General features: G+C 50.9%; 2 protein-coding genes and 1 non-coding gene across 3 annotated transcripts; 1 reads left to right on the top strand and 2 right to left on the bottom strand.

The window, feature by feature from the left end:
- Nucleotides 1-797: 797 nt before the first annotated feature.
- RBP3 (retinol binding protein 3) lies at nucleotides 798-11,415 on the top strand. Its single transcript, XM_047701618.1, has 5 exons — nucleotides 798-3,845; nucleotides 6,136-6,326; nucleotides 8,313-8,455; nucleotides 9,888-10,225; nucleotides 11,326-11,415. The coding sequence occupies exons 1-5, from the start codon at nucleotides 798-800 to the stop codon at nucleotides 11,413-11,415; spliced, it is 3,810 nt and encodes a 1,269-aa protein (XP_047557574.1).
- Nucleotides 11,416-12,490: 1,075 nt separating this feature from the next.
- LOC125085349 (U6 spliceosomal RNA) lies at nucleotides 12,491-12,594 on the bottom strand. The gene has a single exon (XR_007122880.1). It is a non-coding gene; the product is annotated as a U6 spliceosomal RNA (small nuclear RNA).
- A 7,336-nt stretch (nucleotides 12,595-19,930) lies between these two features.
- On the bottom strand, nucleotides 19,931-27,467 carry ZNF488 (zinc finger protein 488; the record flags this gene model as incomplete). Its single annotated transcript, XM_047701617.1, has 2 exons — nucleotides 19,931-21,222; nucleotides 27,349-27,467. Coding segments are annotated over 2 exons (1,239 nt in total), but the record flags the coding sequence as incomplete, so codon positions are not given.
- Nucleotides 27,468-27,624: the final 157 nt, after the last annotated feature.

Genomic DNA, 27,624 nt, shown 5'->3' with positions numbered 1-27,624 from the left:
ATGCATTAGCAAGACATAGAAATTAACTTCCACCTCTGAAGTGGATGGCAGCCTCAGACTCAGCCTCTGCACTGTCGGAGCCAACTGCAGTCCCCTCCCCAGACTTGGTCTCAATGTCTCCTCAACCCCCACCTAAAATGATGGGCTGCAGGGAGCTACAGAGCTCCATTTCTTCAGCCATGCGGTGGAGATCATTTCCACCACAGAGAAATTATCAGTAAGGGAATGCTCCCTTCTGGCCTGAAACCAAGGGATGCTTTACGCATAGTTTCTTACTTAATTTACATAATAAGTAAGCCACTTCCCTAAGGCCACAGAGTAGAGAGTCACAGAGCCCAGGCTCCAATGAGTCCTACCTAGTTACTGGCACGCTGATCACCTGGTGTGGTGGGGAAATGCTGTTGAGAGCCAGTTAATAGTTCTTATTTTGCTAGGCTCTAGTAAAAAACGGTTACCTTGCGAAGCATAGTGCAGCACCTGATGTGTGGCAGGAACTCAGAGTGAACGGTAGTTACTCAGATTACTATATACAGAGGTGGCACAGCAAGACGAGATCCAGCGCACCTTCTGGGTCAAACCACTTGGGCCCTTGCTCTCTAGTCCCCAGGGCTGATGCGCTGGAATTAGACAGGATTAAAGGCTTACTGGAGCTGGAAGCCGCACCCCAACTCCCGAGTTTAGCCCAGACCTTCTGTCCGCCTGCTGAGAAGGACGAGGGAGGAAGGCAGCCACACAGCAGTGCTGTGGCCTCACGCACAGTCTCGGGGGCTTTTGTGCAGCTCTCCTGCCGGATCCACATGACGAGAGAATGGGCCCTGATCTTGTCCACTCTGCTCTGTGGTCTGGCCGACCCCACGTACTTGTTCCAGCCAAGCCTGGTGCTCGACATGGCCAAGGTCCTCCTGGATAACTACTGCTTCCCGGAGAACCTGATGGGGATGCAGGAAGCCATCGAGCAGGCCATCAAGAGCCGGGAGATCCTTGACATTTCAGACCCGCAGACTCTTGCCCATGTGCTGACCACCGGGGTGCAGAGCTCCTTGAATGACCCTCGCCTGGTCATCTCCTATGAGCCCAGCACCCTCCAGGCTCCCCGGCAAGCTTCAGCCCTCACCAACCTCACCCAAGAGGAACTGCTTGCCCGCTTGAAGAAGGGCATCCACCACGAGGTTCTGGAGGGCAACGTGGGCTACTTGCGTGTGGATGACATCCCAGGCCAGGAGGTGGTGAGCAAGCTGGGGGGCTTCCTGGTGGCCAGCGTCTGGAGGAAGCTCATGGGCACCTCTGCCTTGGTGCTGGACCTCCGACACTGCACTGGGGGCCACATTTCTGGTATCCCCTACTTCATCTCCTACCTGCACCCAGGGAACACAGTCCTGCATGTGGATACCATCTACGACCGCCCCTCCAATACGACCACTGAGATCTGGACCCTGCCCCAGGTCCTGGGAGAAAGGTACAGTGCGGACAAGGATGTGGTGGTCCTCACCAGCGGCCACACGGGGGGTGTGGCTGAGGACATCACTTACATCCTCAAACAGATGCGCAGAGCCATTGTGGTAGGCGAGAGGACTGGAGGGGGTGCCCTGGACCTCCAGAAGATAAGGATAGGCCAGTCCGACTTCTTCCTCACCGTGCCCGTGTCCAGGTCTCTAGGGCCCTTGGGAGGAGGCAGCCAGACCTGGGAGGGCAGCGGGATACTGCCCTGTGTGGGGACACCAGCGGAGCAGGCCCTAGAGAAAGCCCTGGCCATCCTCACTTTGCGCAGGGCCCTGCCTGGAGTGGTGCGGCGCCTGCAGGGGGCGCTCCAGACCTACTACACACTGGTGGACCGCGTGCCCGCCCTGCTGCACCACCTGGCCAATATGGACTTCTCTGCAGTGGTCTCTGAGGAGGACCTGGTCGCGAAGCTCAACGCAGGTCTGCAGACTGCGTCCGAGGACCCCAGGCTCCTGGTGCGGGCCGTCAGTCCCAAGGAAACCTCTTCTGGGCCCGAGGTTGGAGAGGACGACCCTCCGGAGGTGGTCCCCACGGTGCCCGACAATGAGGCTGCCCGGCGAGCCCTAGTGGGCGCTATGTTCCAGGTGTCCGTGCTGCCCGGCAACGTGGGCTACCTCCGCTTTGACAGCTTTGCCAACGCCTCGGTGCTGGAGGCGCTGAACCCCTACATCGTACGTCAGGTGTGGGGGCCCCTGCAGGACACGGAGCACCTCATCATGGACCTGCGCCAGAACCCCGGGGGACCATCCTCGGCTGTGCCCCTGCTGCTCTCTTACTTCCAGGGTCCCGACGCCGGCTCCGTGCGCCTCTTCACTACGTACGACCGTCGCACCAACATCACGCAGGAGCACTTCAGCCGCATGGAGCTGCTAGGCCAGCGCTACCCCATCCAGCGCGGCGTGTACCTGCTCACCAGTCACCGCACAGCCACCGCCGCGGAGGAGTTGGCCTTCCTCATGCAGTCGCTGGGCTGGGCCACGCTGGTGGGTGAGATCACCGCGGGCAGCCTGCTGCACACCCGCACAGTGCCCCTGCTGGAAATGCCCGAGGGGGACCTGGTGCTCACAGTGCCCGTGCTCACCTTCATTGACAACCATGGCGAATGCTGGCTGGGGGGCGGTGTGGTGCCTGATGCCATCGTGCTGGCCGAGGAGGCCCTGGACAGGGCCCAAGAGGTGCTGGAGTTCCACCGCAGCCTGGAGGCCTTGGTGGAGAGCACGGGGCACCTGGTAGAGGCGCACTACGCGCGGCCAGAGGTCGTGGGGCAGACCAGCGCCCTGCTGCGGGCCAAGCTGACCCAGGGGGCCTACCGCACTGCTGTGGACCTGGAGTCGCTGGCCTCCCAGCTCACGGCCGACCTGCAGGAGATGTCTGGGGATCACCGCCTGCTGGTGTTCCACAGTCCCAGTGAGATGGTGGCTGAGGAGGTGCCCCTACCACCCCCCGCTGTCCCCTCCCCAGAGGAGGTATCCTACCTCATCGAAGCCCTGTTTAAGATAGAGGTGCTGCCTGGCCGCCTGGGTTACCTGCGCTTCGACGCCATGGCTGAGCTGGAGACAGTGAAGGCCATCGGGCCACAGCTGGTGCAGTTGGTGTGGCAAAAGCTGGTAGACACGGCAGCACTGGTCGTCGACCTGCGGTACAACCCCGGGAGCTACTCCACCGCGGTGCCGCTGCTCTGCTCTTATTTCTTCGAGGCAGAGCCCCGCCAGCACCTCTACTCTGTCTTTGACAGGGCCACCTCAAGGGTCACGGAGGTGTGGACCCTGCCACAGGTGGCCGGTCAGCGCTACGGCCCCCACAAGGACCTCTACATCCTGATGAGCCACATCAGCGGGTCAGCCGCTGAGGCCTTTGCTCACACCATGCAGGACCTGCAGCGGGCCACGGTCATTGGGGAGCCCACCGCTGGAGGAGCACTCTCCGTGGGCATCTACCAAGTGGGCAGCAGCCCTTTGTATACCTCCATGCCCACGCAGATGGCCCTGAGTGCCAGCACAGGTGAGGCCTGGGACCTGGCTGGGGTGGAGCCAGACATCACTGTGCCCATGAGCGAGGCCCTCTCCACAGCCCGGGACATAGTGGCCCTGCGTGCCAAGGTGCCCACGGTGCTGCAGACCACCGGGAAGCTGGTGGCCGATAACTATGCCTCCCCAGAACTGGGGGCCAAGATGGCTGCCAAGCTGAGCCGTCTGCAGGGCCACTACTCCAGGGTGACCTCAGAAGGGGCCCTGGCTGAGATGCTGGGCGCCGACCTGCAGATGCTGTCTGGAGACCCACACCTGAAGACAGCCCACATCCCCGAGGATGCCAAGGACCGCATTCCCGGGATCGTGCCCGTGCAGGTGAGATACGAGGGGCACTTAGCCTAGGACTCTGTGCATGGTGCAAGACAAAGGCCTCCAGACTTGTTTCTGGGTTTAAGGGCTCACCAGTCACACCTTTTCCTTCCTCTCCTCCTGTCATCCCTTCCCCTTCTCGCATCCATGAGGTCCCTGAGCAGCTCTGTAGAACACTGGTACCCACAGGAGCTCAGTGTGAAAAGCCCTCATAGAGAAGGAGTTTCACCCTTAGCGGGGCAGAAGGCAAGTGTTTGCAGCACTTCTTCTAGTCAGTGGTAAGGTAAAGGTCAGGTCACAAGAAGTCACAACGGTTTCCTCCTCTAGCAACACGGGATTTGTGTTCGTTCTCGCCACCTGCCCGCCTCAAGAGGCTGCAGTTTGTGGGAAGGAGTTGAGGGGGTGGAGAGAGAAGCCGGCCGAAGTCTTGGCCTCACAGTTGTCTCAGAGCTGAAGCATGGAGCTGGGACATGGGCTGGGGCATGGTCAGGGGTGCCAACGCACAGCCCCAAGAACCACAGCCGTGGTGAGGCCCCGACCGTCTTCTCCTCCCCTCCCACCATGCATGTCATTGTGGTTTTCCTACATCTGGAAGGAGCTCGCTCAGTGGGTGTGCACTCTGAACAGAGGGCCAGCTGGATGGGAAATTCGGAGCAAGGCAGGCTATTGTGATCAGTTTATTTGAAGCCAGTAAGGATGTCTGGGGAAACACTGGAAAGTTGTTTCAATCAAGGTTGAGGATTTCCACTGCTGGGTAGTTGAGGGAAAAGTTCTCCAGACCCATGGCCCAGATAAGCCAAGGGTTCCCCAAATGCTCCCGTCAGCTAGGAGCTTCATCAAAAGGCAGCATTTACAACATCTCTCCACCTGGTTTATCATCCATCATTTCACTGCATCGTCTCGAGTAGGCAGGGCAGAATTTGTCTCGGGTACCCTGGAAAGCAGGTCTTGGATGCAGGCAGTTTGTGGGGGAGGCAGTCTCTGAAGCAGGAGGGAGGGAGCAGAGAGAGTGGGAAGGAGGGAAGTGGGCAGGGGGACGGGGGGTGCATTATTGAGGCTGTTGTTTCTGAAGATTCCAGTGGGATCCTAACAAGTGTGGGGAAGGCTTCCCGGGGCTGTCCATCTGCAGATGGGACCTGCAGCTCCTGTCCTTCGTCAACTGAAGGTGCCCCTGCCAACGTGAACTCTCTCAGACTCTGAGGCAGCTTGGAGAAGGTCTTGAAGGAGAGGGTTGGAAGACGTGGAGTATGCCAGAGGCAGGCACCTGTAGCCAAGGCCAGCGGCAGCCAGAGTCAGAAAAAAGCTAAGGGCACCAGAAGTAACTACTGCAGAATCGCCATCCCCGTTTTACAAAAAAGTGAATGGAACCCCAGAGGGGATGCAGAGGAGAGGGGCCAATGGTCGAAGAGCTTGAGACCGAGGGCAGAGGAGGCCTGGGAGGCCAGGAGTCCCAGTTAATAGCAGTGTCCCTGTACACTGCTTGCTCTCATTCCAGCCCACAGAGCCTGTGCCCTTCTAGCAGTCCTGCAGAGAGAAGAGGAGGCACAAGGCAGGTTGGGGGAGCCTTGTATGTGCCAGCACTGTGCTAGGCTCACAGGCCCACCAGATTCCAAATTGAGGACTCACCCCTTTCCAATGTAGCCAGGGTTCATGGTTTAGAGTCACATGTGGATTCAGCTTCTATACCAGCTTCTACACTGGCTTCTACACTGGCTGTGTGACCTTGGGCAAGTTACTTAATCACTCTGTGTTTCAGTTTCCTCATTGAAAGGATGGGGATGCTACAGGGTGCCCTGAGGGTGATGATAAGGGCTCCAGTGTGCTCAGCAGTGGGCCAAACCCCTACTAAAGACTCAGAGGCCCAGTAGCCTAGCTAATGTCTTCCTCCCTTCCCCGGAGAAGGAGAGGAAGTTGAATTCAGAGTCATCAAGGTAGTGTCTTGTGAGGTCTGGGTGGGAGGAGGAGTCAGAGTGGAGACCATGACCACACCTGGGCCTTGCAGCTCTGGACAACATGGCCCCTGGAGTAGGGTTGGCACACAGAGTGTTCTCTGTAAGGAGTCTGCCAGCCACATCCTACCAAACTCGGGTCCACATCCCAGGCCCACCACCCACATAATGTCCTAGATTCTCCACTGGAAAAGGTCCTGACACCTACTGCCTCTTTCAGAAGTGTTAGTCCCCTCCCACCCCTCAGTGTCGTTCATGTATAAAGGAAAACTATGGTGCCCACTTTCCTGAGTTGTAAAATCTGCTCCTTCACTGACACTACCCTACCCTCCCCATCGATCTTTCAGATCCCTTCCCCTGAAGTCTTTGAGGACTTGATCAAGTTCTCCTTTCATACTAATGTGTTTGAGGACAACCTTGGCTACCTGAGGTTTGACATGTTTGGAGACTGTGAGCTGCTCACCCAGGTGTCAGAGCTGCTGGTGGAGCACGTCTGGAAGAAGATTGTGCACACAGACGCTATGATTATTGACATGAGGTCAGTGGTCCAGGAAGGGGGGAGGTGTGGGCAGAGGTCTCTGGCCCTGGGGGTCCTGGCTTCATTGGCTGCAGAGAGCCCCAGCAATGGTGGTCTTTTTAAGCTCCTCAGATGATCCCAATGTTAATTCCAGGCTGAGAGTCACTGGGCTACCCCTTGACTCCCAGGCTTGCCTGGTCATAGGATTCAGTGGAGAGAGAGGGGCAAAGGGAGACATTGAGAACAGATTCCCAGTCCCCAATGCCACCCTACTGAAACCAGAGCACCAGGGTTGAGGGCTCCTCATCTGTGTACTTGAAAGACATCATCCCAGGTGATTCTGATGATCAATCATGTTTGGGACAGCTAGGCCACCACCTGCAGCTGTGCCTCTCATGTCATACAAAATCAGCCTATGACCACTTCCATCATGAGAATTACAAAGCCAGAGTCCCGTATGTCAGTTGGCTAATTGAATTTAAGTAAAATTTTAAAGAAAGAAAGAAAGAAAGAAAGAGAGAGAGAGAGAGAGAGAGAGAGAAAGAAAGAAAGAAAGAAAGAAAACCAGAGTTCCCCTCTTTCTGCCTGCCTCTCTGCCTACTCGTGATTTCTTTCTGTCAAATAAATAAATAAAATCTTAAAAAAGAAAAAAGAAAGAAAGAAAGCCAGAGTCCCAGAGAGAATTTGCAAATTAGCCACTATTGTTGCAAAAAGAATTTTTTGCATCACAAAATGGCTGTTAGAGGGATGCTTTCAGCTATCGACCTCTCTCCTAGAGAGGGTGGAAGAACACAGTCCGGGCCTGCAGGGACCAGGCCCAGGCTTCTATGATTGCCCTGGGCACCCTCTGTGGACACAGGGCGAGGCAGACTGTTCCCCCGCTCTCCCTCCCCACCGAGCCGAAACCCCCACCCCCAGCTGCATGAGGGAAGCTGCCAGAATTGGTGGAGTCATGACCTGCAGCTCAGCCATGGTTCTTGGTCGTCACTAGGGGGTCCGGATCTCAGAGGCTTTTTCTCCCTGGAAGAGGAAACACCTCCCGGGCCCGGGCGTGTGTGTGTGTGTGTGTGTGTGTGTGTGTGTGTGTGTGTGTGTCTATGTCCAGAACTTGTGCTGGAGTGCTCCTGTCGTACTTCTGAAGATTTTATCCTTCACACACATATTGAACGTGCAGATGCTGCTCAGGCTAAATCCCTTTATGATGAACTGTGAGACCACATTTGTAAAAGGAAGTGGCCCAGCCTACAGGTGTGCTTTGCTTAAAGACTCTTCCACCCAGAGGTTGGGGGAGGTTCAGATGCTGAGGTCACGGGCCCTAAACCCTGTCCTAAGCCCCGTCGGGCCATCCTAGACCATCAACCAGAAGAGACTCCTCACATATTACCAGCCCACATTTCTTGTTCACAAATAAGAAGACAGAGGCCCGAGTAGTTCACCCTGTGCATGTCCTAGGATAGGCACAGGCTCTCCCCTCCCCCACCCCATCGCCCCGCCCAATATAGTTCCACAGTTCTGAGCACTCCGCTACACTAAGTGCCCCATGAGGACACAACAACAAAAATGTCCAGTGGGTTTTGTGGAATTATGGAGAATACAGCTGGGGAAGGCTGCATCCTCACAGGCAGCAGGGGTGCAGGAGAGCCATCCAAAATCAGTAAGTGGGGAAAATTTATCAAAAATTTCACAACTGCATGACTTGTCAGAGCCTTTAATATAATTTCTACAGTATATACCACATAATGTATTAATATTTGATCAGAAGGGGTAGTTATGGCATTCAATATTTTCTACACAAATTTGACCACAAAGTCTCCTATTCTCAAGACTTTTATGCTGGGAAATACCAACTAAGGAATTCTGCAGGAGGAAGATGGGGCACTAGGATGGGGCACTGCGGCTGCCTGGTATTAGTGTCCTCCTCAAGGCAAAAATCCCAGGCTCTTCAAAGGGGAACTGAGGACCTCCCTGTGAACTCCTCCCTAGTGGTTCCTCCTTCCCTCCCCCCAGATTCAACATTGGCGGCCCCACTTCCTCCATCTCTGCCCTGTGCTCCTACTTCTTCGATGAAGGCCCTCCAATTCTGTTGGACAAAATCTACAGCCGGCCCAATGACTCTGTCAGTGAGCTCTGGACCCACTCCCGGCTCACAGGTATGTGTAAAAGATTTCCTTTTCCTGTTCTCATTCCAGAAGCTTCTGGAAAATCAGGGAAAGGAAAAATAGCTTGAGTTCAGGGGAAAGTAATAGTAAATGGGAATATAAAGTCCCTGCCCTATGCTGTACACTTTTACAATGATCCTTAATCCCTGCAAAGTGCTACCATTATATTTAATTTCTAGAGGAGAAAAAATGAGTCTTAACTGAGTTGAGTATCTCATCCAACATCACCCAGCTAGTAAGTGAAAGAGCCAGAACTTGAACACTGGTTTGTCTAAAACCAAAATGCCCTCCATTCTCACCACTACAAGCATCAGACTACAAAACAAATCCAAAACTAGAAGGATCCCCCTGCCCATCGCCAAACCCTAGATGGTGTCTAGCGCCCATCCTGCCCGAGCTCCCAGCAGAAGTTCAGAATACTTGCTTGAAGAAAGTTTGTGACTCTGGGCCCAGAGCAGTGGCCAGAGGAGCAAGTGCGGGCCCAGGGCTCTCACGGCTCCATTGTGGATGACAGGCTCACTCTGACTCCCTTGCTCAGCATGACAAACCAAGGAACTTACACTCCCATCCAACAAGGGGCTGGGGGACCAACGGTGGGGGGTGCATATTACCAGAAAATCACCCCACAATTCTCACTGGTACACTTCCTTATCAAATGAGGATTTAAGGGGAGCTGCAAGACATATGTTCAAAAATACTTTAAAATATAAATAAAAATTAGAACCAGGTGAATTGTAAATTCAAATAGACATTCAAAACCAAGAGGTACAAATGACTCCAATCTGCAGATCAGGAGGTCCTAGAATTGTGGAGTCTAACCTGGGACCTGCACACCACACTGAACATTGAAACAGGGCTCATATGAACTGAGATGCGGAAAGTGGAAAGTGCACACCAGATTTGGAAGACTTTTTATGGAAAAATAAGGATGTAAAATATCTCAATAATTTTTGTGGATTACATTTTTGAGTTCTACTGAGTTAAATAAAACATTATTAGGATTCATTTCATCTGTTTCTTTTCACTTGTTTAAAGTGACTCCTAGAAAACTTAGAGTGATATATGAGTCTCACATTTTGGCTCGTGTCACATTTCTATTCAGACATCGCTGTCCTAGAGAGTTGTTGCCCTGAATTTGCACATTTGGCTCTTCCTGGATTCTGGAGTAAAAAGTGAGACTGGTCAGGTTGGGCATTCTCATTATTCATGAAGAGGAAGCACCTCCTTTTCTGGGGCACACATTCTCATCTCCATTTTACAGATGCAGAGCTGGGGCTCAGGAAGGAGTGATTTGCACGTGGACACGAGGCCACAAAACTAAATCCCAGGCCTTCCTCTCTGCTGGTCCAGACAGCATGGAGAAGGCAGGTGCCCCTAGGTGCTGACTGGTACTCGCCATCTTGAAGGACCTTCTATTTTCCAGGTGAACGCTACGGCTCCAAGAAGAACGTGGCCATTCTGACCAGCGCCCTGACGGCCGGCGCGGCGGAGGAATTTACCTACATCATGAAGAGGCTGGGCCGGGCACTCGTCATTGGGGAGGTGACCAGTGGCGGCTGCCAACCACCGCAAACCTACCACGTAGACGACACCCATCTCTACATCACCATCCCCACGGCCCGCTCAGTGGGGGCTGCTGATGGCAGCTCCTGGGAAGGGGTGGGCGTGGTGCCCCATGTGGCTGTTCCTGCTGAGGCAGCCCTCACCAGAGCCAAGGAGATGCTCCAGCACACTCTGCTGAGGGCTAGGCGGAGCCCCGGGGTGGGCGGGACTTCCGGGCCACAGACAAAGGGCTCTCCAGCTCGGGGTCCTGCCTGAGGCCCCGAAGGGCAGCAAAGAGGGCTGCTGAACTCTGGTAGAGTTAGAACTGGAGGCACCCTTGGAGTTCATCCAGTGGTCTCTCCACCACTGCCAACATCTCTGTTTGGGCCTCTAGGGACAGGGACTTCACCCCTCAGAGGCAGCCCCCTCCACAGTAGTTATTTTGGGGAGGTGACGTCCAGGGGCACCCGCACCCCTGCTTCTTAATGGCCGACCCCTGGTCCAGAGCAGCTCCAACCAATAGAGTTACAACGCGAGCCGCAGGTACCAGCACATGTGCCACTCGTCATTTTCTAGTAGTAAAAAGAAACAGGTGATACTTATTTTCATAGTGTAATTTATTTAAGCGACTATATCCACAGTAGTGTCATTTCGGCAGGATAAACATTATCATGAATGAGATGTTTTGCAGGGAGACTTTGAAAGCTGGTATGTAGTCTGCACTCACAGGGTATTCCCTTCCTCACAGACATACACCCAGTACTCGGGGGCTGCCTCCAGCTGGGGGATCCCCTGTGGGACAGCGCAGGCTTGCAGGCCAGGGACCACCCCCCCCCCCCCCCCCACTTCCCCAGCACATTGTCCCCGCTCTGCTCTCCCTGCATCTGTACATTCCCCATGCTCTGGGATTGTTTCTGTCACCATCATGCTTCTCCAGGGCCACGACCGTCCTACTCACCCCTGGCTCCTACTGCCCCCGACTTAGCACAGCACCTGATGCCCAAAAAACACACATGAGTATCTGGCAGCAAGTCTGTTTTCCTCCAGATGGCAGCCCTTAGACACTTGAAGACAGGTCCAGTTTCACTTAGAATCCTCCCAGCCCAATTCTATATGGCAAGTCTCTCATCCGTTCACATGTTCCTCCCTTAGCCTTGTTCTCCAGCTTCTGCCAGGGACCAAAAAGTGAGCTCCAGTGCCATGCATAGTTGCAACTTGAGGGGAGAGTGGCCCTGGGTGGGAGTCTGGGCGCCTGCCCTTCTTGGCCTCGTGCAGCCTATCACTGTGCTGACTCCAGCAACCAAACGCACTCCTAACAGGAAGAGAAGCTGGCAGACCTCAAGACCTCTTCTAAGGCCAAGCAAGCTCCAGAAGGAGATGGGGAGCTTGGGGGTAACCTGGAGGAATAAGGCCCCTGGCTGGCACTGGGATCCAAGCAATCTTACTCTGCTGGGAATCACCAGGGACCCTAAAGTAAGACACTTCTACTACCTGCCCAAAGTCATGGTAGGGATGAAGCTGGAATAGTGGGGACATCCATAGCCCCCAGTTAGTCCTCTCAGAGCCTGGGCTCCAAGATGTCTAATGAGGATAAAGTCCTCGTGTCATCTGGGCTTGCTGTCTGGTGAGTCCAGCCTGGAGCTGCCATGGGTGACGTCCTCCAGGGCACTGAGCTGACTTCACTACACAACCATGAATTCATAGCCTCCTCCCCAGGTCCCAGAGAGCTGTGGAGTTTGAGCACACCCGTGGGTCACCACCAATATCTAGGGACATGGCCACCTGGAAAACCTTGAACCAACCCTGTCTAAATAGGAAAGCTCTGATGGAAGGCACTCCAGTTCCTCTTCCTTCTGCTAAATTCAAATAAGGTTAAGTGCATGACTGAACATTAGCAGGAGCATGGATACGGGGATCTCACCCTTTTCTTCATTAGACCTATTAATATCCGGGCAGATGTGTGACGCCCCTACATGCTTATATTCTAGGGGTTCTCTCTCCTCCCTCCTCCTTCCCACCCCTCCCCACACACGCTATCTGAGGACCACCTAAATCAAACAATGGTTCCTCTAGGTGGTAGAATCAGGGGTAATATTTTAATGTGTATGTCTTTATACTTTTCTTTTTTTCTTAAATCCTTATAATTAAGCATAGATCATAATTTTCAAACGTAGCAGTCATTATTCCAAAAATGAAATAAATAAAACAAATTACATCTTGAGTCACTAACCATGCCTTAGTGATCACTAGTAATTGCTTATTTTTTTCCATGGGTTTTCCTATGACATCATTTGGATTTCCTTGATTTACACAACTGACATTTATGGACAGTTGATTTTGTTTAAGGTGTCAGGCTAGGTGCTGGGGGTCTGCCAATGGCACACATCTCCATGGGTCTTAAATAGGGGAAGGGATGGGGTAGCTCTTAGGGTAGATGACATAAATAGTTCTCTTCCAAGCTTCACAGTGCATGGAAAATCATTTCTTTTAATGGAACACATCACGAATTTGCATGTCATCCTTGCACAGGGGCCATGCTAATCTCTGTATCGTTGTGATTTGTGTGTATGTGCTGTCGAAGCGAGCACTGGACAACCATTATTACCATTTCCGCAGGAGTCAGCTGACACTCAGTTAAGCTCAATAATTCACAGGAGGTCACACGGGTAGCACAATGGACACGTGTCCTCCTTTAGGCCACCCAACATATGCACCCCCTTTGAATGTTCAGAGAATTGCTCCCCATATGAACCTGTGGGAAACAGACTCACTAATAGCAGTGAGGTGTTTGGGAGCCCAGGTTCCCAGGTTCAAGACAGGTTCCGTCTTGAACCTGTCCTGGGGGAAAGGCCAGGCCAGCCACTTCCTAGCTGTGTAACCCTGGCCAACTTGCTTCATTTCTCTGGGCCTCAGTTTTCTCATCTGTACAATGAGAGGCATAATAGCACCTTTGGGGCTATGAAGATGAAATGAACCAATCCAGGGTCCAGCCAATGCCATCTAACACCACTTCCCCACCATTAAGCTGGACACAGCAGAAGTTCACTTTCCCAGCTCCCTGGCCAGCAGGGTATAGGTACAAGGTCTTTCCTGGGCCAGTCAGAGAGGTTCCTATGCAGAATATTCCATCAGTCTAAGCAAGTTGAATGTTTAAGCAAGGGAGAGCTGGGCAGCAGCTGTGGCCAGATGCCCAGTGTGCAGGGCAGCGGAGTTATATCCCCACTCATCAGGAATGAGAGAAACGTTTTCCAGAGGCGGTCCCCTGCCTGACCATGGCTGAGGTCCTGCTGAGTAGTTCATTTTTCCTGCCCATTGTCCTTCCCAAGCCCTCAGCATGGCTCTCCAAAACTGGGTGCAGGCCAGACTCCTCTCAAGACCTCTTTTTCTGCTTCCATCAACCACAGACTTTTTTTTTTTCTTTTTTTTTTTTTCCTTTTTTTTTTTTTTTAACAACGAACTGCTCTGTCTGGTGAAGCTGGGCTAGGGGATAGGTGAGCTTTGAACCCACACCTGTCTGGCTCCAAAAACCCTGCTGTTTCTACCATATCATGAAGAGGCCCTGGGCCTGGTCTGGAAAGAGGGACTAAAGTGGGAGAAGTGGACCAAAAGGGTCCTGTTCAGACCAAAGAGAAAGCGTCAGTGTTCCTGAGCCGGTTTTCTTGCATTGTTACCCGCTTGAAGACAGAAGACTCGAGAAATAGGAAAAGGAAAACAAAATCCCACTAGGCCTCTCTTTCAGTGGGAGAGCCATGTGACCCCCAGCTGCCTAGGAGCCTCTGCTCCAAAAGACTACGGGCCTCTTGAGCTCTTGATGTCCCAGTATGAGCTCATCACCTCTACCTTCTCTCACCTTGCTTGGCTAAGGCCTGCTCCTGTCCCCAAGACCCTGTCTTGTGCACAGCCACACCTCCCTCCTGAGATTAGGGCAGAGATCTGAGAACTAACCCAAACTGCCTGCTCTCAACCCCCACCCCCACTGTGTCCACACAGTCACCAGGATGATGAGTTGTCTGAGTTAATAGCACTCTGCCCTGGGCCCACCTGCCATTCCCTCTCCCTTGTTTTGGGGTCCTGGCTTGGTTCTTAAATCCCCACTGCAGACTTCTACCCCCATTTCTGTGGCTCAGCCTGCAGTCAGGGCTATAGCTCTGACATGAAACCTTCTCAGGTCTCCCCCTGCTTAAGAACTAACCCCCACCAAGGCACCCACCGACCTGCAGTGAGAAGGGCTGGGCCAACCCGTCCTCCCCATTTCCCAAGGTAACCCCAGCCCACAGACAGGCTGGACCTTCACCGTCCGGATCCTTGCTGGAGACTTGTCTGAAGCCTCCAGTCCAGCAGGAGCCAGGGACCACACTGGAGCATCAGAGCGAAGGACCCCAGCCCTTTTTCCATCTTGCCCTCCTTCTTGCTATGTCTCTGCGTCTCCCCACACAGCCCAACACAGCCAATGGCCATGTTTGCATGTCAGTGAGGGCCTTGGTTATCCACACACCTTTATTTATCTTTTTATTGTGTCACGTTCGTCACCATACAGCACATCATTAGTTTTTGATGTAATTAGTGTTCCATGATTCATTGTTTGCATATAACACCTTTAATGCAATGAGAGGACATGGCTCAGAAAAAAACACTTGTGGGCCAAGAAACCTGCCTAGGAGATCCCCACTGGAGGGCGCCCATCTCTTGCCTCCTCAGTCCTATAGGATAAGCCGCCACCTGGCCTGAGGACCTCCTTTGCTGATGAGGACAGCTGGCAGTGAAAATAGCTTGCTAATCCAAGCAGCTTAGAATCGCAAGGGTATCAGAGGCCCCTGGCTTCCTGTCTCCCTCCCCCAGGAAAATACAAGACAGCCAGGGAAGAAAATGTTAAATTTAAGGAACCCCAACCCTCCTCCCAGAATGTACTGCCTCCCAACCTCCATTCAAAATTGGTTTCTGGAAATTCTCTCCTGGGAAGTGGCACAAATCAAAACACTGTGAAGAATAATTTATTTTGAAAAACCAAACATTTTTCTATGGGATTTATCTCTTACAATATGATATTTAGTCCTTTCTCATGACTTCTACTACAAAAAAAAAAAAACAAAAACAAAGCTATGCAATTAACCAAGGTATATAAAACCCTCTCTGAAGATAAGTGGGCTGCTGGGGAGGCACGCTGCCTCCAGGGGGCGCCAGCACCTTTCAAGAAAAGGGAGGATGTCTGGTTCACCTTAGAACAACTAGTGTCAGCGGGAGGTTCTTTTCTTCTGCTCAGAAGAATAGGGCGGTTTGTGTGAGGTTAGCAGGACTGGGCCCAGCACCCAGCCTCTTCCAAGTCTGGATACATAAGTCAGGGGTCTCCAGCTGGCCGTTCCTCTCCCTCCCCATCACCACCACCACAAATGTGCTTCCTTAAGTCCATGTTATTCTGGCCATCAGCTTTCAAAAACCAACTGAATCACTAATTTCACATATAGTACTTATTTCTAGCCTTTCTTGAGGTCTGCATTCATCCTGGCACTGAAGAGCTTTCCTTCACCCAGGACACAGGAATTCTAGGTGTCAGACCCACCCTCCCTCTTCTTCCCTCCCCTTCCCTAAGCCCAGGGGACTTCACTCATGTTCATTAATCTAATTATAGAGTCATTTGAGTAGGATACCCTGTCTTTACAATCTAAGATTCAGGAACTGGCCAGAAGTTGAAATCTAGGATCCCAGCCTTGTTAAGGTTTTACTTCTCCAGATAAAAGCAGGGAGATATAAAGCAGATTTTGGTTACAATTGAGAACTAAAATCGACCTGAATTCAGAATTCCTCATTAGCACATTTTGTGTTGATTCTTAACTGAATGGCTGCTTCTTGGGAGATTAAGATACACATTGCCATTGTCCCAACCACTAGAAGGTATTTTCCCTCACCTCTTTCAAGAAATTAGCCAAGCCTTTCTGTTCATTGACTCTGTGGTTTCTGTGTGACATCACTAATGACAACATGGCCAGAAAAGAGCCAAGACCCAAGATCCTGGAAGAGGGGAGGAGTCTGAACACATTGGAAGACAGGGACAAAGATACCAGTGCCCCATGGGGAGACCATGTGACACTCAGGGAGGCCGCCATCCTAGGTGGGGCACATTGGGGGAACTTTCTGTGAACTTGAAAGACAGGGGAGGAATTTGAAAATGACGAACTGCATATCTTACCAGAACAGGATAGGGATGCAAAGCAGTTTAAATTAGATATAGAGAATTTAAGGAATGTTGTCATTCTTACCCCAGACTTAAAGAAGAAAGTTCTCATCTGCTGATGTGATGTTTTGTGGCAACATCACCAGCCAACTCTTAACTGGTATGGAAGGTGGCAGAGGGAGCTTAAACAAAGTCATGATTCAGAGTGACTACTCTGGAAGGGCAGGAGAGAAGAAGGGATGAGACAGGATTTGACTGCTAAAGGGACTTTGGGCCCAGCCTAGTGGCAAGTAGGAGCTGCCACATTCATAAACTGTAAGTCATCATTTCCACAAGTCATTTTGGAGTTTGTCAATTTCAATGGCTGCAAAGCAACTTGCATGTCCATTACTTTTTATTAAAACAGACTGCATCTTATAAAGTTGGGGGAAAATGTTCCGTTATGTTTCTTTATAACTTATTTGGTTAGCTTTAATATTTTTCAAAATGCCTCCCTTGCTTTAAAATGACGGGGTCACTGTTAGTAGTAATTCTGCGTGTGGCTATAACCAATGTGCTTAGAGGCATGCGGGTCACAGAAGATGCCCAGGCTGACGTTTCAGGGGTACCAGCCTTGACCTCCCCACTGCTTACCCTGCCTCACTTTGCAGGTCTGCTCATCAGTGGACCTCAGTGCTCACTGCTATAAAGTGAGAAGATGCAGGAGAGCTCTAGAGTCCCTTTCCATTCCAAATTTCGATTCTGCTTTAGTGTAGTGCACTTGTGCCTTTCAACGTGATTTCACAGAAATATGGACCAATCCAATAAGCCAGAAGAGGACAGCAGTGCCCATAATCTGACAGTTGTCAAAACATTTATGAGCAGCTGACTCCAGGTTTGTCAAGGGTGAGACTGGAATCAGGCATCTCATTCATTAATCCATTCATTCATTCATTTATTCATTCAACAAATGTCTGTTGAACATCTACTACGTTCCTACATTGTTCTTCCTGCTGCAGATACAAAAGTGAAAAAAGCCAAAAATCCCTCATAGAGCTTATGTTCCAGTAATGGGAGAGACACTGTAAATAAGACAAATTGGTAAACTCATGTAGCATACAAGATAATAGAAAAGTGTTCAAGGAAAGGGTGATAGGAAATGTGGGCGTGTATGCAGGGTGCAAGGTGAAATTTTAGAAGGGGTTAGTATCTGACCTTTAATCCTATTTGTAAACCATCCATGATGCCACGTAACCACATGCTGAGCAGACGCGTGGCAGGCTGGGAAGGATGTGAGCTCAGAACTTGGTGGTCCTGGGACTGTATTCTTGCACCATTTCTCCTGAACCTATGATCTTAGAAGAGACGCTTAACCTCTTGGAGCTTAGTTTCTTCTGCAGTAATATGGGAATTAAAGACCTACCTCCCACGTGTGTCATGCAGATTCAATGATGTATGTCCCTGTATCATGGGGAGCCTCAGGTTCACACTCCAGGGGGCGCCCTTTTCTTACCCACATGGGATGGCAGAGGAAGGAGGCTCCCTGAAGCTTCAGCCCCCTTCTGTGGGGAAAGGAACCATCCTACAGAGCGTTCCTTGTCTCTCTCAGGGAAGGGAGCCTGCAAGAATGGAGGTGCTCCGTTGGTGCCAGCAGGAAGCACCGCTGGCTCCTTCCAGATGTGGAGGCTCCTTCAGGAGGTCCTCTCCTCTCCTCCAGACCACCCTTCCCCCTGCAGCCAGAGGATTCCCCAAAGTGCCTCTCGGAGCCAGCAGTCCTGTGCTCTGGGCCAAACTCCTGTCCTTGGAGGCCTTCCTCCATCTCCATCTCACTCGGTTCTCACACAGACCTTGTAGCATCCTAGAGCATCTGTAGCTATGGTGCCCCCCCCACCCTATCCATCACCCTCCATCTAAACCTCCAGCACCTGCTGAACTTCCACGATCTGCTCTTGCCCCCACTCCTCAGGAGCCTCTGGGAGCCCCGCCCTCCCCTCCCACAAGTCTGGTGTGGGCCTGCTCCCATGTGCCCGGCACCCCACACAGACCTCTGTTTGGCATCTGTCACGCCATACGCTAGGTTGCAGACCCTGAACAAGGACCATGGGCCGAATTCAGGTGTCTCCCCCGGGGACTGGCACCAACCATGACACAGCAGGGGTGCCTGGGGAGATCAATAAATGAGTGAATAAATGGCTGGTTCTGGGTGGAGAATAGAGGGCTGTGTGGGTGGAAGGGGAGGGGAGAGAGAGTCAAGGGGATGGGGGTCGGGTGGGCCAGGTGGGAAGAGCTGCTGCCTGCACCAGGTGGGCACATGGAAAGAAAGAGAAAAGGTCAGGTTTGGGGGCTGTGTGGGTGGATCACTGACCGCTGAGATGCCCCAGCAGCAGTTTCCCAACCACAGCCTGAGCTCTGCACGGGTGGCCCCAGCAGAGGGTTGAAAATTGCAGATCAAATGACCATGTCCTCAAAGCAAAGTGGAAACCAGTCAAAAGAACTCACTGACTCAAAAGAACTCCCAGCTGATGGCCTTACACACAGACTGGCCTGAGTTACATCAGAGTTTAGGACCTGAGGTTTACAAGGACAAAGGCAGATAAACAACAGTTACTGAGAGAAACACAATATGCAGTAGGTTCTGGTAGCCAGAGCTTTCTTAATTCCCACAAGGTTTTAAGCCTAAACTGTTGTACATGATCACTTCCTGAGAGCTAAGGGGTGTGTGGGTCTGAATTCACATATTTAGAATGTGAAGAACCATGGAGCGAGTGTTGGTTGAATTACTGGTCCCAATTCTTCATGCCCCTTCGGTATGATTTCACATCTGCCCCCTCATCATGGCTTCACTGTGGGCAGCACACACATATCACCCATTTACTTTGGGCCTGGCCATTGACTTGCTTTGGCTGAGAGGATATACGTAGAAGTAACCCACGGGATGCCGGGATGGCTCAGACAATGGTCAAACGTCTGACTCTGGGTTTCGGCTCAGGTCTTGATCTCAGGGTCTTGAGATCCAGTCCCATGTCCGCCATGCTGAGCATGGAACCTGTTTAAGATCTTATCTCTCTGCCCCGCCCTCCATACTCTCGAATTCTTTCTCTCTCTCTCAAAAAAAAAAAAAAAAAAAAAAAGGAAAAAAGTGACTCAAGCAGAGACTTGAAGTGTGCTTCTGTATTTGGATTTTCCTTCTTGGGTTCTTGGCATAAACATGAGAGAAGTATTACCTGAGAAGCCCATCAGTACTAGAGTAAAACATATGAACTTAGAGATGATTTGTGACCTGGAGCCAAGCCTAGCCAAGACCAACTCAACCCTGCCAACCCATAGACCCTCAAGTGAGAAATAGTTGTTTGCCAATGAGATTTTGTTATTTAACAACAGCTGACCGATCTGGACAATAATAAATATCATTTACTTAGTGATCACACTGCGCCATGTGTCATGCAAGCTATTTCCACACACCTTCCCACATAACCCTGACAACATCCCTAAGACACAGGTGTTCACCCTCCGCATTTACAGATAAGAATACTGGGGCTTTAACTCGGTTAAAGCAATGTGTCCAAGGTCAGGGCTAATATGTGAAAGCTTTGAATCCAGGTTTGTCTGCCTCCAAAGCCCAAACTTGCCTCCACATGGAACAAACAGAAAGGTGACAGGAACAGGACCTCCATGTTGTGCCTCACAGTCCCGATGCCCCAGGTTTACAAAGCATATCATTTTATTGCATGACTTTATTTCGATCAAAACATATCAGAGCTGAGGATTCTCTTTTTCAAGGACTTCTCTTTTTCAAATGATGACCAAGCTATTTGTCTACAAACTCCAATGCAGATGGTCCTGCTGACAAGTCTGACCAGCCTTTCCAAAGGAAACACCCGTGAGCCATCTCCGGTTCCTTGCCAAAGCTTAGAAGATGCCCCTACAGGTTTGCTCCATGGACACTGGCTAACTGTGAGAAGTCATGTGCCGAGACAGGTGGTGGCGCTCCCGGAAGTATTCATGGCAAATGGGACATGTGAGGGCCTCTTCTCTCAGCTTCTTAGAATGTAGGTCAGGCCTTGCGTGCTCCTTTTTGTGGTGGGACCGCATGTGAAAGACCAGGTCAGAGGTCAGGCGAAAGGACAGGTTGCACTTTGCGCACCAGTTCTGGGTGGACAGGCCCAGGGATGTGAACGTGGGTGGCAGCAGAGCCCAAGAGGCAGAGGAGGAGGACGATGAGGGCATGGGCATCTGGCCCATGGCATGCTTTCGCCACAGTGTGGGGGCACCCACTAAAGCACTACAGACAGGACCATTTTGTGGCAACATTTGCAGGTGCCAGAAATCACCCACCAAAAACTTAGAATTTGAAACTTGACCCCAACAAGGGACATCTACCGTGTTGATGAGTCCCAACAGCTCCCCAAGGACGTCTCCCAGTCCGCCTGCCTGGAATATAGAGGGTGGCCCCGGTCTCCCTGTGGGACACCTGGCTGGTTTGCTGAAGGCACTTCTCTGTTCCCCTCGGGCTCCGCTGGGCCACAGGCTGCCAGCTGGATCCCTGGGGATATCCTGGATCAGCTGCTGGGGACCACACTGGCCTGTGGGATTATCATGCTCCTTCTCCTTGGCCTGCGCACCCACCAGCCTCTTTTTGAGCTGAGGCACCTCCATGAAGGCGCTCTGCCCCTGTTCCCAGCATACCTTCTGCGACGTTGGCCTTCCCAGTCTGAGTCTGCCTGGGGTGGCTGATGGCACCAGCTCAGCACAGGCCTCATGCTGACCCCCACTGCCTGGGGCAGCCTCAGAGTCCAGGTGGTTGGTTTTCTCCAGCAGCACTGGCTTGCAATCCTTGCCCTGGTCGGCTTCACTAAGCCGCCATCTGTTTTCAGCCGAAGAGCTCCACACAGCACCCTTCCCAGCAGCCATGTTCACCAGCAGGGTGTGAGCCGGCTGACGAAGGTGGAGGCCACAACAGCTGTCAGTCTTCAGGGGTGCTGGTGTTCTGGAGGGCTCGGCCCAGGGAGGAGCCCTGAGACTGGAGAGCTCCCCTTGGCTGTGCCAGCCACGCTTGGACCACAGGACTCTGCACAGAGAGGAAGCGACAGCAGTGAGCCATGCGCTCTTCATCTTTGTCGTGTGCACCCAAAGAAGCCTGATTGCTGCTGATGCAGCCGCTCACCCTGACTCAGAGCACTGTGCCACCTGCTTTCACCTCCAGGGCTCCCTCAGGGAGGAAGGACCACACCACGAGCCCTGCCCCCCCAGGGACCGGGCTCAGCACTGCCCCGCACCTGCCAGCATCCAGGCAGCAGCTACTGTGTTCGCACAGAGCACAAGGTGTCAACCACCGGGCAGTTCTGACCCAGCTGACAAATCTAACGTGTTTACACCCTGATTTATGAAAAGCTTTCAATTTTTTAGAGCAGTCTTGCTGCTCAGTATGTCCATTTTCCTTCCACACCATCAGACGTGGCAGGACACTGAGCACCTGGGAATGGAGCTCCTGCAGCACACTTGGCCAGAGGGTAAAGGCTGAACAATAAAATGCCCAGGCATGCCGGTGTGGGTTTGGACCCTGATCCCACTCTTGGGGGACAGCCACCTCTTCTCCACCTGGCCCTGGCCCTGGAGCAAGCGTGGGTCTACCCCGTATCCACTCGCCAGAGTGCCCACACTTGGTTCTCCTCAGACATTAATCCATTTCCTTCTCCTCTGCTCACCTTTCAGCTGTCCTCTTGGGCAAGTCTGCTGGGCCTACTCAGGCAGACCAGCCTCCACTTTGCCCTGGAGGTGTTCAAGGCTTGGAGGAAAGTCATTCATGGCCATGAGGACGAGAGAGGACCATCAGCCCTGCTGGGAGGCTTTCCTCCCTGCCCTTCCCTAATCAACTCCACCAGCCAGTTCTTGAAGCTAGAACACCCATCTTCAAGCATTCCCCCCACTGGTGAGCAACACTGGCTGAACTAGACTCACATGCACACACACACACACACTCAAAGACACATACACTCAGAAAAACAAACACATATATGCACATACATACACTTACCTGTACACACTCAGACATACACATACACTCACACACACACACACATACACTCCTGCTTATATCATCATACACACACACACACACACACACACACACACACACACACTTACACACATTCCCCCCAATCCATCTCTCTTTCTCCCCCCAGATATACCTCGGACAACCCTCCAGATGACAATTTAGAATGACATGATATCTTTCCCAAGCCTGGACAGGCACCCATGCTACTGTCCTCCCATGTCCACCCATGCTACAGTGGGCTGGGCTGCACCCCACACCCCTCTGCATACAGGCCCACTGGGCTGCCTTCTCAGCTTGGGCAACCTCAGCCAACCGCAGCAGCGTAGACCCAATCATCAGAAATGCCCAGAGTGCCCTGAGCCACAGACGTGACAACTCTGCTTTCAGCATTCAGATTCGAAACATGGGATCTTACTGCGGAATGAAATATTTACTGCCAGAGATGCTTCATCACGTAAACATAGCAGTGACTGTTTGTTGAGTATGTAGGTGAACACATGCCAGAGACACCAGAGGCTTCATACGCCTTATTGCATGGCATTTTCACCATAACCACACGAGGGAAGCTGCATGGTTCAACCCAAGTGCATTCATCTCCAACCTGCCAAATGCCACATTGCTGAGTGCAGTGCTGCCTTCCAGCTTCCTGAGACCACTGCGGGTCTGAATTCTGTCAATCACTGTATTAGATATCCATCTAATTTCATGCTCCATCAATTTTATTATTCAAATCTTAATAATAATAATGGGACCAATAGGAGGAGGAGAAAGAAAATAAGATAATATAAAATAATAATAATAATGACAATATTGAGGAGCAGAAGAAGAAGAAAAGGAGGAGACAAGGGTACTGAACTGGCTGGGGACCTTTGGCATGACCAAGCTCCCTGAGGGTCACCTCTCTCTCATGCATCAGCTTTGCTGGGCTAAGGTTACTCAGCTAAGTACAAACCACGTCCTACAACACTGGCTGAGGCTCCATCTAACCAGTCCACTCTGTGACATTGCCAGATAGAAGCTTCTCAAAGAGGAAAATGATGTGTGTCTGACGTGGCCTGTCCCCAGTGAGCCTGTGCCAGCTCCTGATGCTCATCTCTTCCTGTCAAATGGCTCACAGGCCCTTGCCCAGGGTCAATATCGGACCCTGGGTCTCATCCAGCTCCAGGATTCATGCACCTCTCCTGTGATCCACCTCCCAGATGACCTGTACAGAGGCATGATGTCATCTCTGGGGTCACATCATGCCCTGACTGTGAGTTCTGGGTCAGAAGACCACATGCACAGTGGCTCGTGCTGCCTTGCTGCTTCTTCCTTCTTCCTATGTGGACCTTCCAATGCCCTTTGCAACTGGAGGATGGTTCTCTGCCAGATGTTCAAGTGAATCTATGCAGCCCTTGTTCTCCCTGCTCCCATGCAATAGTAAGGGAACCTTTGCTGTCCCTCCACTCTCCTCAATAGCCTCAGTTCATTCTGTGCTCTCACCCCCTGACACGATCTGCTCGTCCTCATCAGTCTGTTTTGTGTATCTTGAGAAGGGTTCTCTTGTCTTCCTTGGATTTTTTTCAGTCTGAGCTTAGCAAGAAACCCCCTGAGCCACACCGACATCGTTCAGTACCCCACCATGGTCTTCCTATTGAAAGGACCTCATTTTGATCCCAGACTCTCCAACATTTCTGAGCCCTTAGATCATGGGTTTATAAGTGATCTTCTTTGAAACCTTCTGAATCTGAGCTCCCCAAGTTGACATGGTGTCTGACTATATCCATCCTTCCCTACCATAGAGGATACTTCTCTCTCTCTCAGGCTTCAACCTTCCTGGGCCACCAGTGAGGATTCCACTGATGAACACAAGAAGGGCTACATTCTTGGGAGATGAAGCTTCACCCACTTCACAGTGTTACAAGCACATGTGTCCTTGTTTATTACCCATTTCCAGGGCACCGAGTGCAGACTCTGATCATTCTTTCACCTGGTCACATTCCATTCATGCTATGCCGAGGCCATCCCATGATCATCAAGCCACATATCACACAGATGATAAGTGCATGGGCTCTCACGTCAGATGCTGCGACCAAACTCAACTCTGCTCTTACCAACCCGGTGACCACAGGCAAGGTGTTGATCCTCTCTTTGCCTATCTTCTCAACTAAAAAAGGCACTTTTTAAGAAAGGATCACCTTGGGGCCTACTTCATCAGGTGGTTGATAAATATTAGATCGATTAAGGTATTGGAAGTGCTAAAGAGCCTGGTTCAATAAATGTTAGGTAGCATTAATTTATTCATTATTATCACACTAGTGCAAAGGGTAAGAGTCAAATTCCTGGCTGCCTTTCCTCTCCTCATGTGCTCCCAGGAGCCAGTGCACAGTAGTGACCAGTGCACAGTGAACCAGTGCACAATGAGTGACCAAATGGCCTGCCTGTTTTCCTCCTTCCCCCTTCTTTCATGTAAGAAAGAACTTTTAGTAAACAACTGGATGACCTCCTTTTCCTGAGGTATCTGGAGGTACTCTCCAACTTCGGTCAGCTGACTGTCTTCAAGCCTTTCCAAGCTGCATCTCACTTAAAAACTGGATCTTATTCAGTGATACCATTTACACCACCAACTACGTCTTCCTCTGCCTGCCTTCCTCTTTAGCTAAAACAAACAAGAGCAGATAATATCTCCTGTGCTCTAATCCTTTGGTTTCCCTAGACCTTGGAGATGCTTCTCAGACCATTCTGGAAGGTGCCAGAGAATAATTATCTATCCACCTCTTCTACATATGGATTGTGACGTCCTGGGTTTTCCTGAACGGGAAATACACATGCATACTCCTAGCTCTGGAACCCTGAGAAAATTAAAAACTGGGGAGCTATCCAGGCTTTCCTGGAGGCTGGCTGACGATGCCACAGAGCTGGGAGAGAAGAGATCTTTCCAGCCAATCCCTACAGGCTCTACGACCAGCTCTGCCTATACCCCTTCAGCAACAATGCCTGCTGTGTTCCAGCAAAACCAAATGCAGAATTCCCAGAATGTAGCCAGTCACTAGGCCCATAATATGTTCAACTGGAGTCCTAACACAGCTTGGCCATGTAGACCAATGCCAATGACAACCTTTTGTTGTCATAGACTTTGGGGAAAGTCTATGGCTTGTATATCAAACTGTTCATCCAGACTTTACCTGATGCCAATAATAGCATCATCATCTACTAGAAAGGAGAGATACAGCCTACCAAAAGAAGGAAATGAAATTCAAAAGCATTGCAGCTCAACACAAAACCTTGGGAAAAAAATCTTTTTATTGTAATTATCTCCTTTAAAAAAAATGAATGTTTAAAACAAGTAAATAAAACTTTATTTTTTTATTATGTTATGTTAGTCATCATACAGTATTACCTATTTTAAAGAAAAGTTGTCACTTCCTGGGTTTCTGAAAAATAAATCTGCTAAGCAAAGCAGACATGATGGTTTTAAATCATTTGCAAAAGCATCCCTTCCATCCCACCTCTCCAGAGTTCTGATACATTGGAAGTCCACAGTACAATGACTTAAAAGTCAATTTGACTCTTCAGCGCAGAAAACAACCCCCTGAATCAAAGTTCCATGCATATACTTAAGAATTTGTCCAATGTTCTTTGATTTAAAATGAAAAAATTCTTTCAATAAATACACTGCAATCCTCTTCCATCATGCTTCATTTTTGTTTGTGTGATTTATGTAAGGTCACATTTCCTTTCCCATAACAACTGAAAAGTCAAAGAAACTGAAATATCATTAAAATCATAATAAACCAAAAGGTAAAATTATTTTTAAAAAACCTGTGTTAGGTGGTAATTAATAGCTTTAAAAACAAACAAGTATATATATATATAGTGCATGTGTGTGTTTGAACATACAGCTATATGTTGTAAAAATAACATAAAACAATGAAATCACATCTCTCCGACAAAATCACATTTTTAACAAGAAGAAAAACATTGCTTTAATATAAAATACCTCTACTTTATTCTCCCCAAATGAATCAGGTTTGTTTTTCTAGATTTCTTCACTTAGTATGTGTCTAAGACAATCTTTGATATTAAGATGAGGATATTTTCAACTGTGGTCCTACCTAATGTACACAAAAACATTAATCTTAAATGCCACAATAATTGCTATAAAATGCCTGTCTGATTCACCATATTTATGGAACTTAAATTCTGCATATCAGCAGCACTGACAATTATCTATTTTAGAAACATACAGTTAATTTCATATCTTAACTCTCGATGGTTTCACATGAAAAGTCCTGTCATCTCTATTGTCTTCCCACAAGTAAGCTCTGAATTCCACCCATTCCCTCCCTATCAACCTGGCCATACACAATTTCCAAGGAAGGATGGTGTGGGCCCCAATGTCCCCTCAATGTTTCTGCATGATTTAGCTTCCTGGTATGCTGTCTGTGCCTATTACTACAGGCAAATGTCAAGAAAACAATTCATTCAATGCCTTGTCTCTAAAACCAACTATTTTCTTCCAGCTCACCCTAAACCTCAGATATTTATAACTAGATCATTTATGTATTTTTCCCAAAACAGGCACTGAATGCCCAAATCTTTGGATAGAGTCTGTTGGAGAAAGGATCTGGAACAGAGGCACCATTATTACTCTAGTGCCCAGCGCAAGCTCCAACTGAGTATAACAGAGCAACCCAGGATGAGAGGATGGGTGGATGGATAAATGGATGAATGTAAAGAACTGCAGCCTCAAAAGTCATCCTAGGAGAAAAAAAAAAAAATCAAAAGGCAAAATTCCTGGGGCGGTGGGGGGGGGGTGGCGAAGGGAAAGACCAAGAGAGAGAAAGAAAAAGAGAAGGGGTAGGACAGGGAAAGTAGGTAATGAAGAAGAGAAAGACAAGAAAAAGTGAGATAGACGACGGAGAAAAACAGGAAGAGACAAGGAGACAAAAGACAGAGGCAGAAGGCAGGGAGTGGGGGGCACGGGGAGAAAAAAGGGGGGGCGCGGTGAAGGGCGCTGGCGCCGAGGGGAAGAAAGAATCGGGCAGTCGAGGGCAGAACTGCTCACTATGCGCTGGGGAAAGGGCAGCAGAAGTGGGATGAAACGCACCCCCCACGTCCACTCGCCGCGGGTCCCGGGGGCAGGACGGCGCGTCTCACCTCGGCTCTTCCGCGGCGCTGGGCGCTGGGCGATGGAGAGGCGCTGGCAGCCGCGACCGCTTCCAGGTCGTACCGCACCACACGCGAGTGGGAACCTGGCGCGCGAACCCCAGGGGCCGGCCGGACCCCGCCCTCCCAGACTGCTCCCGCCTCCGGGGCGGGGCCTCGGGCAGCCCACCCCCACGGCCCCTTCCGGGAGGGGCCTGCGAGTCGACCGAACCCACTCAGAGGGGAGCAGCGTGCAGGACTCCTGCGCTCCGCACGGCAAACCTCGAT

The sequence above is a fragment of the Lutra lutra genome, chromosome 14 (assembly GCF_902655055.1).
Source record: "Lutra lutra chromosome 14, mLutLut1.2, whole genome shotgun sequence".
Taxonomy (NCBI): Eukaryota; Metazoa; Chordata; class Mammalia; order Carnivora; family Mustelidae; genus Lutra; species Lutra lutra.
Note: the sequence above shows the minus strand (reverse complement) of the source record. Positions and strands in the feature narration are given on the sequence as shown.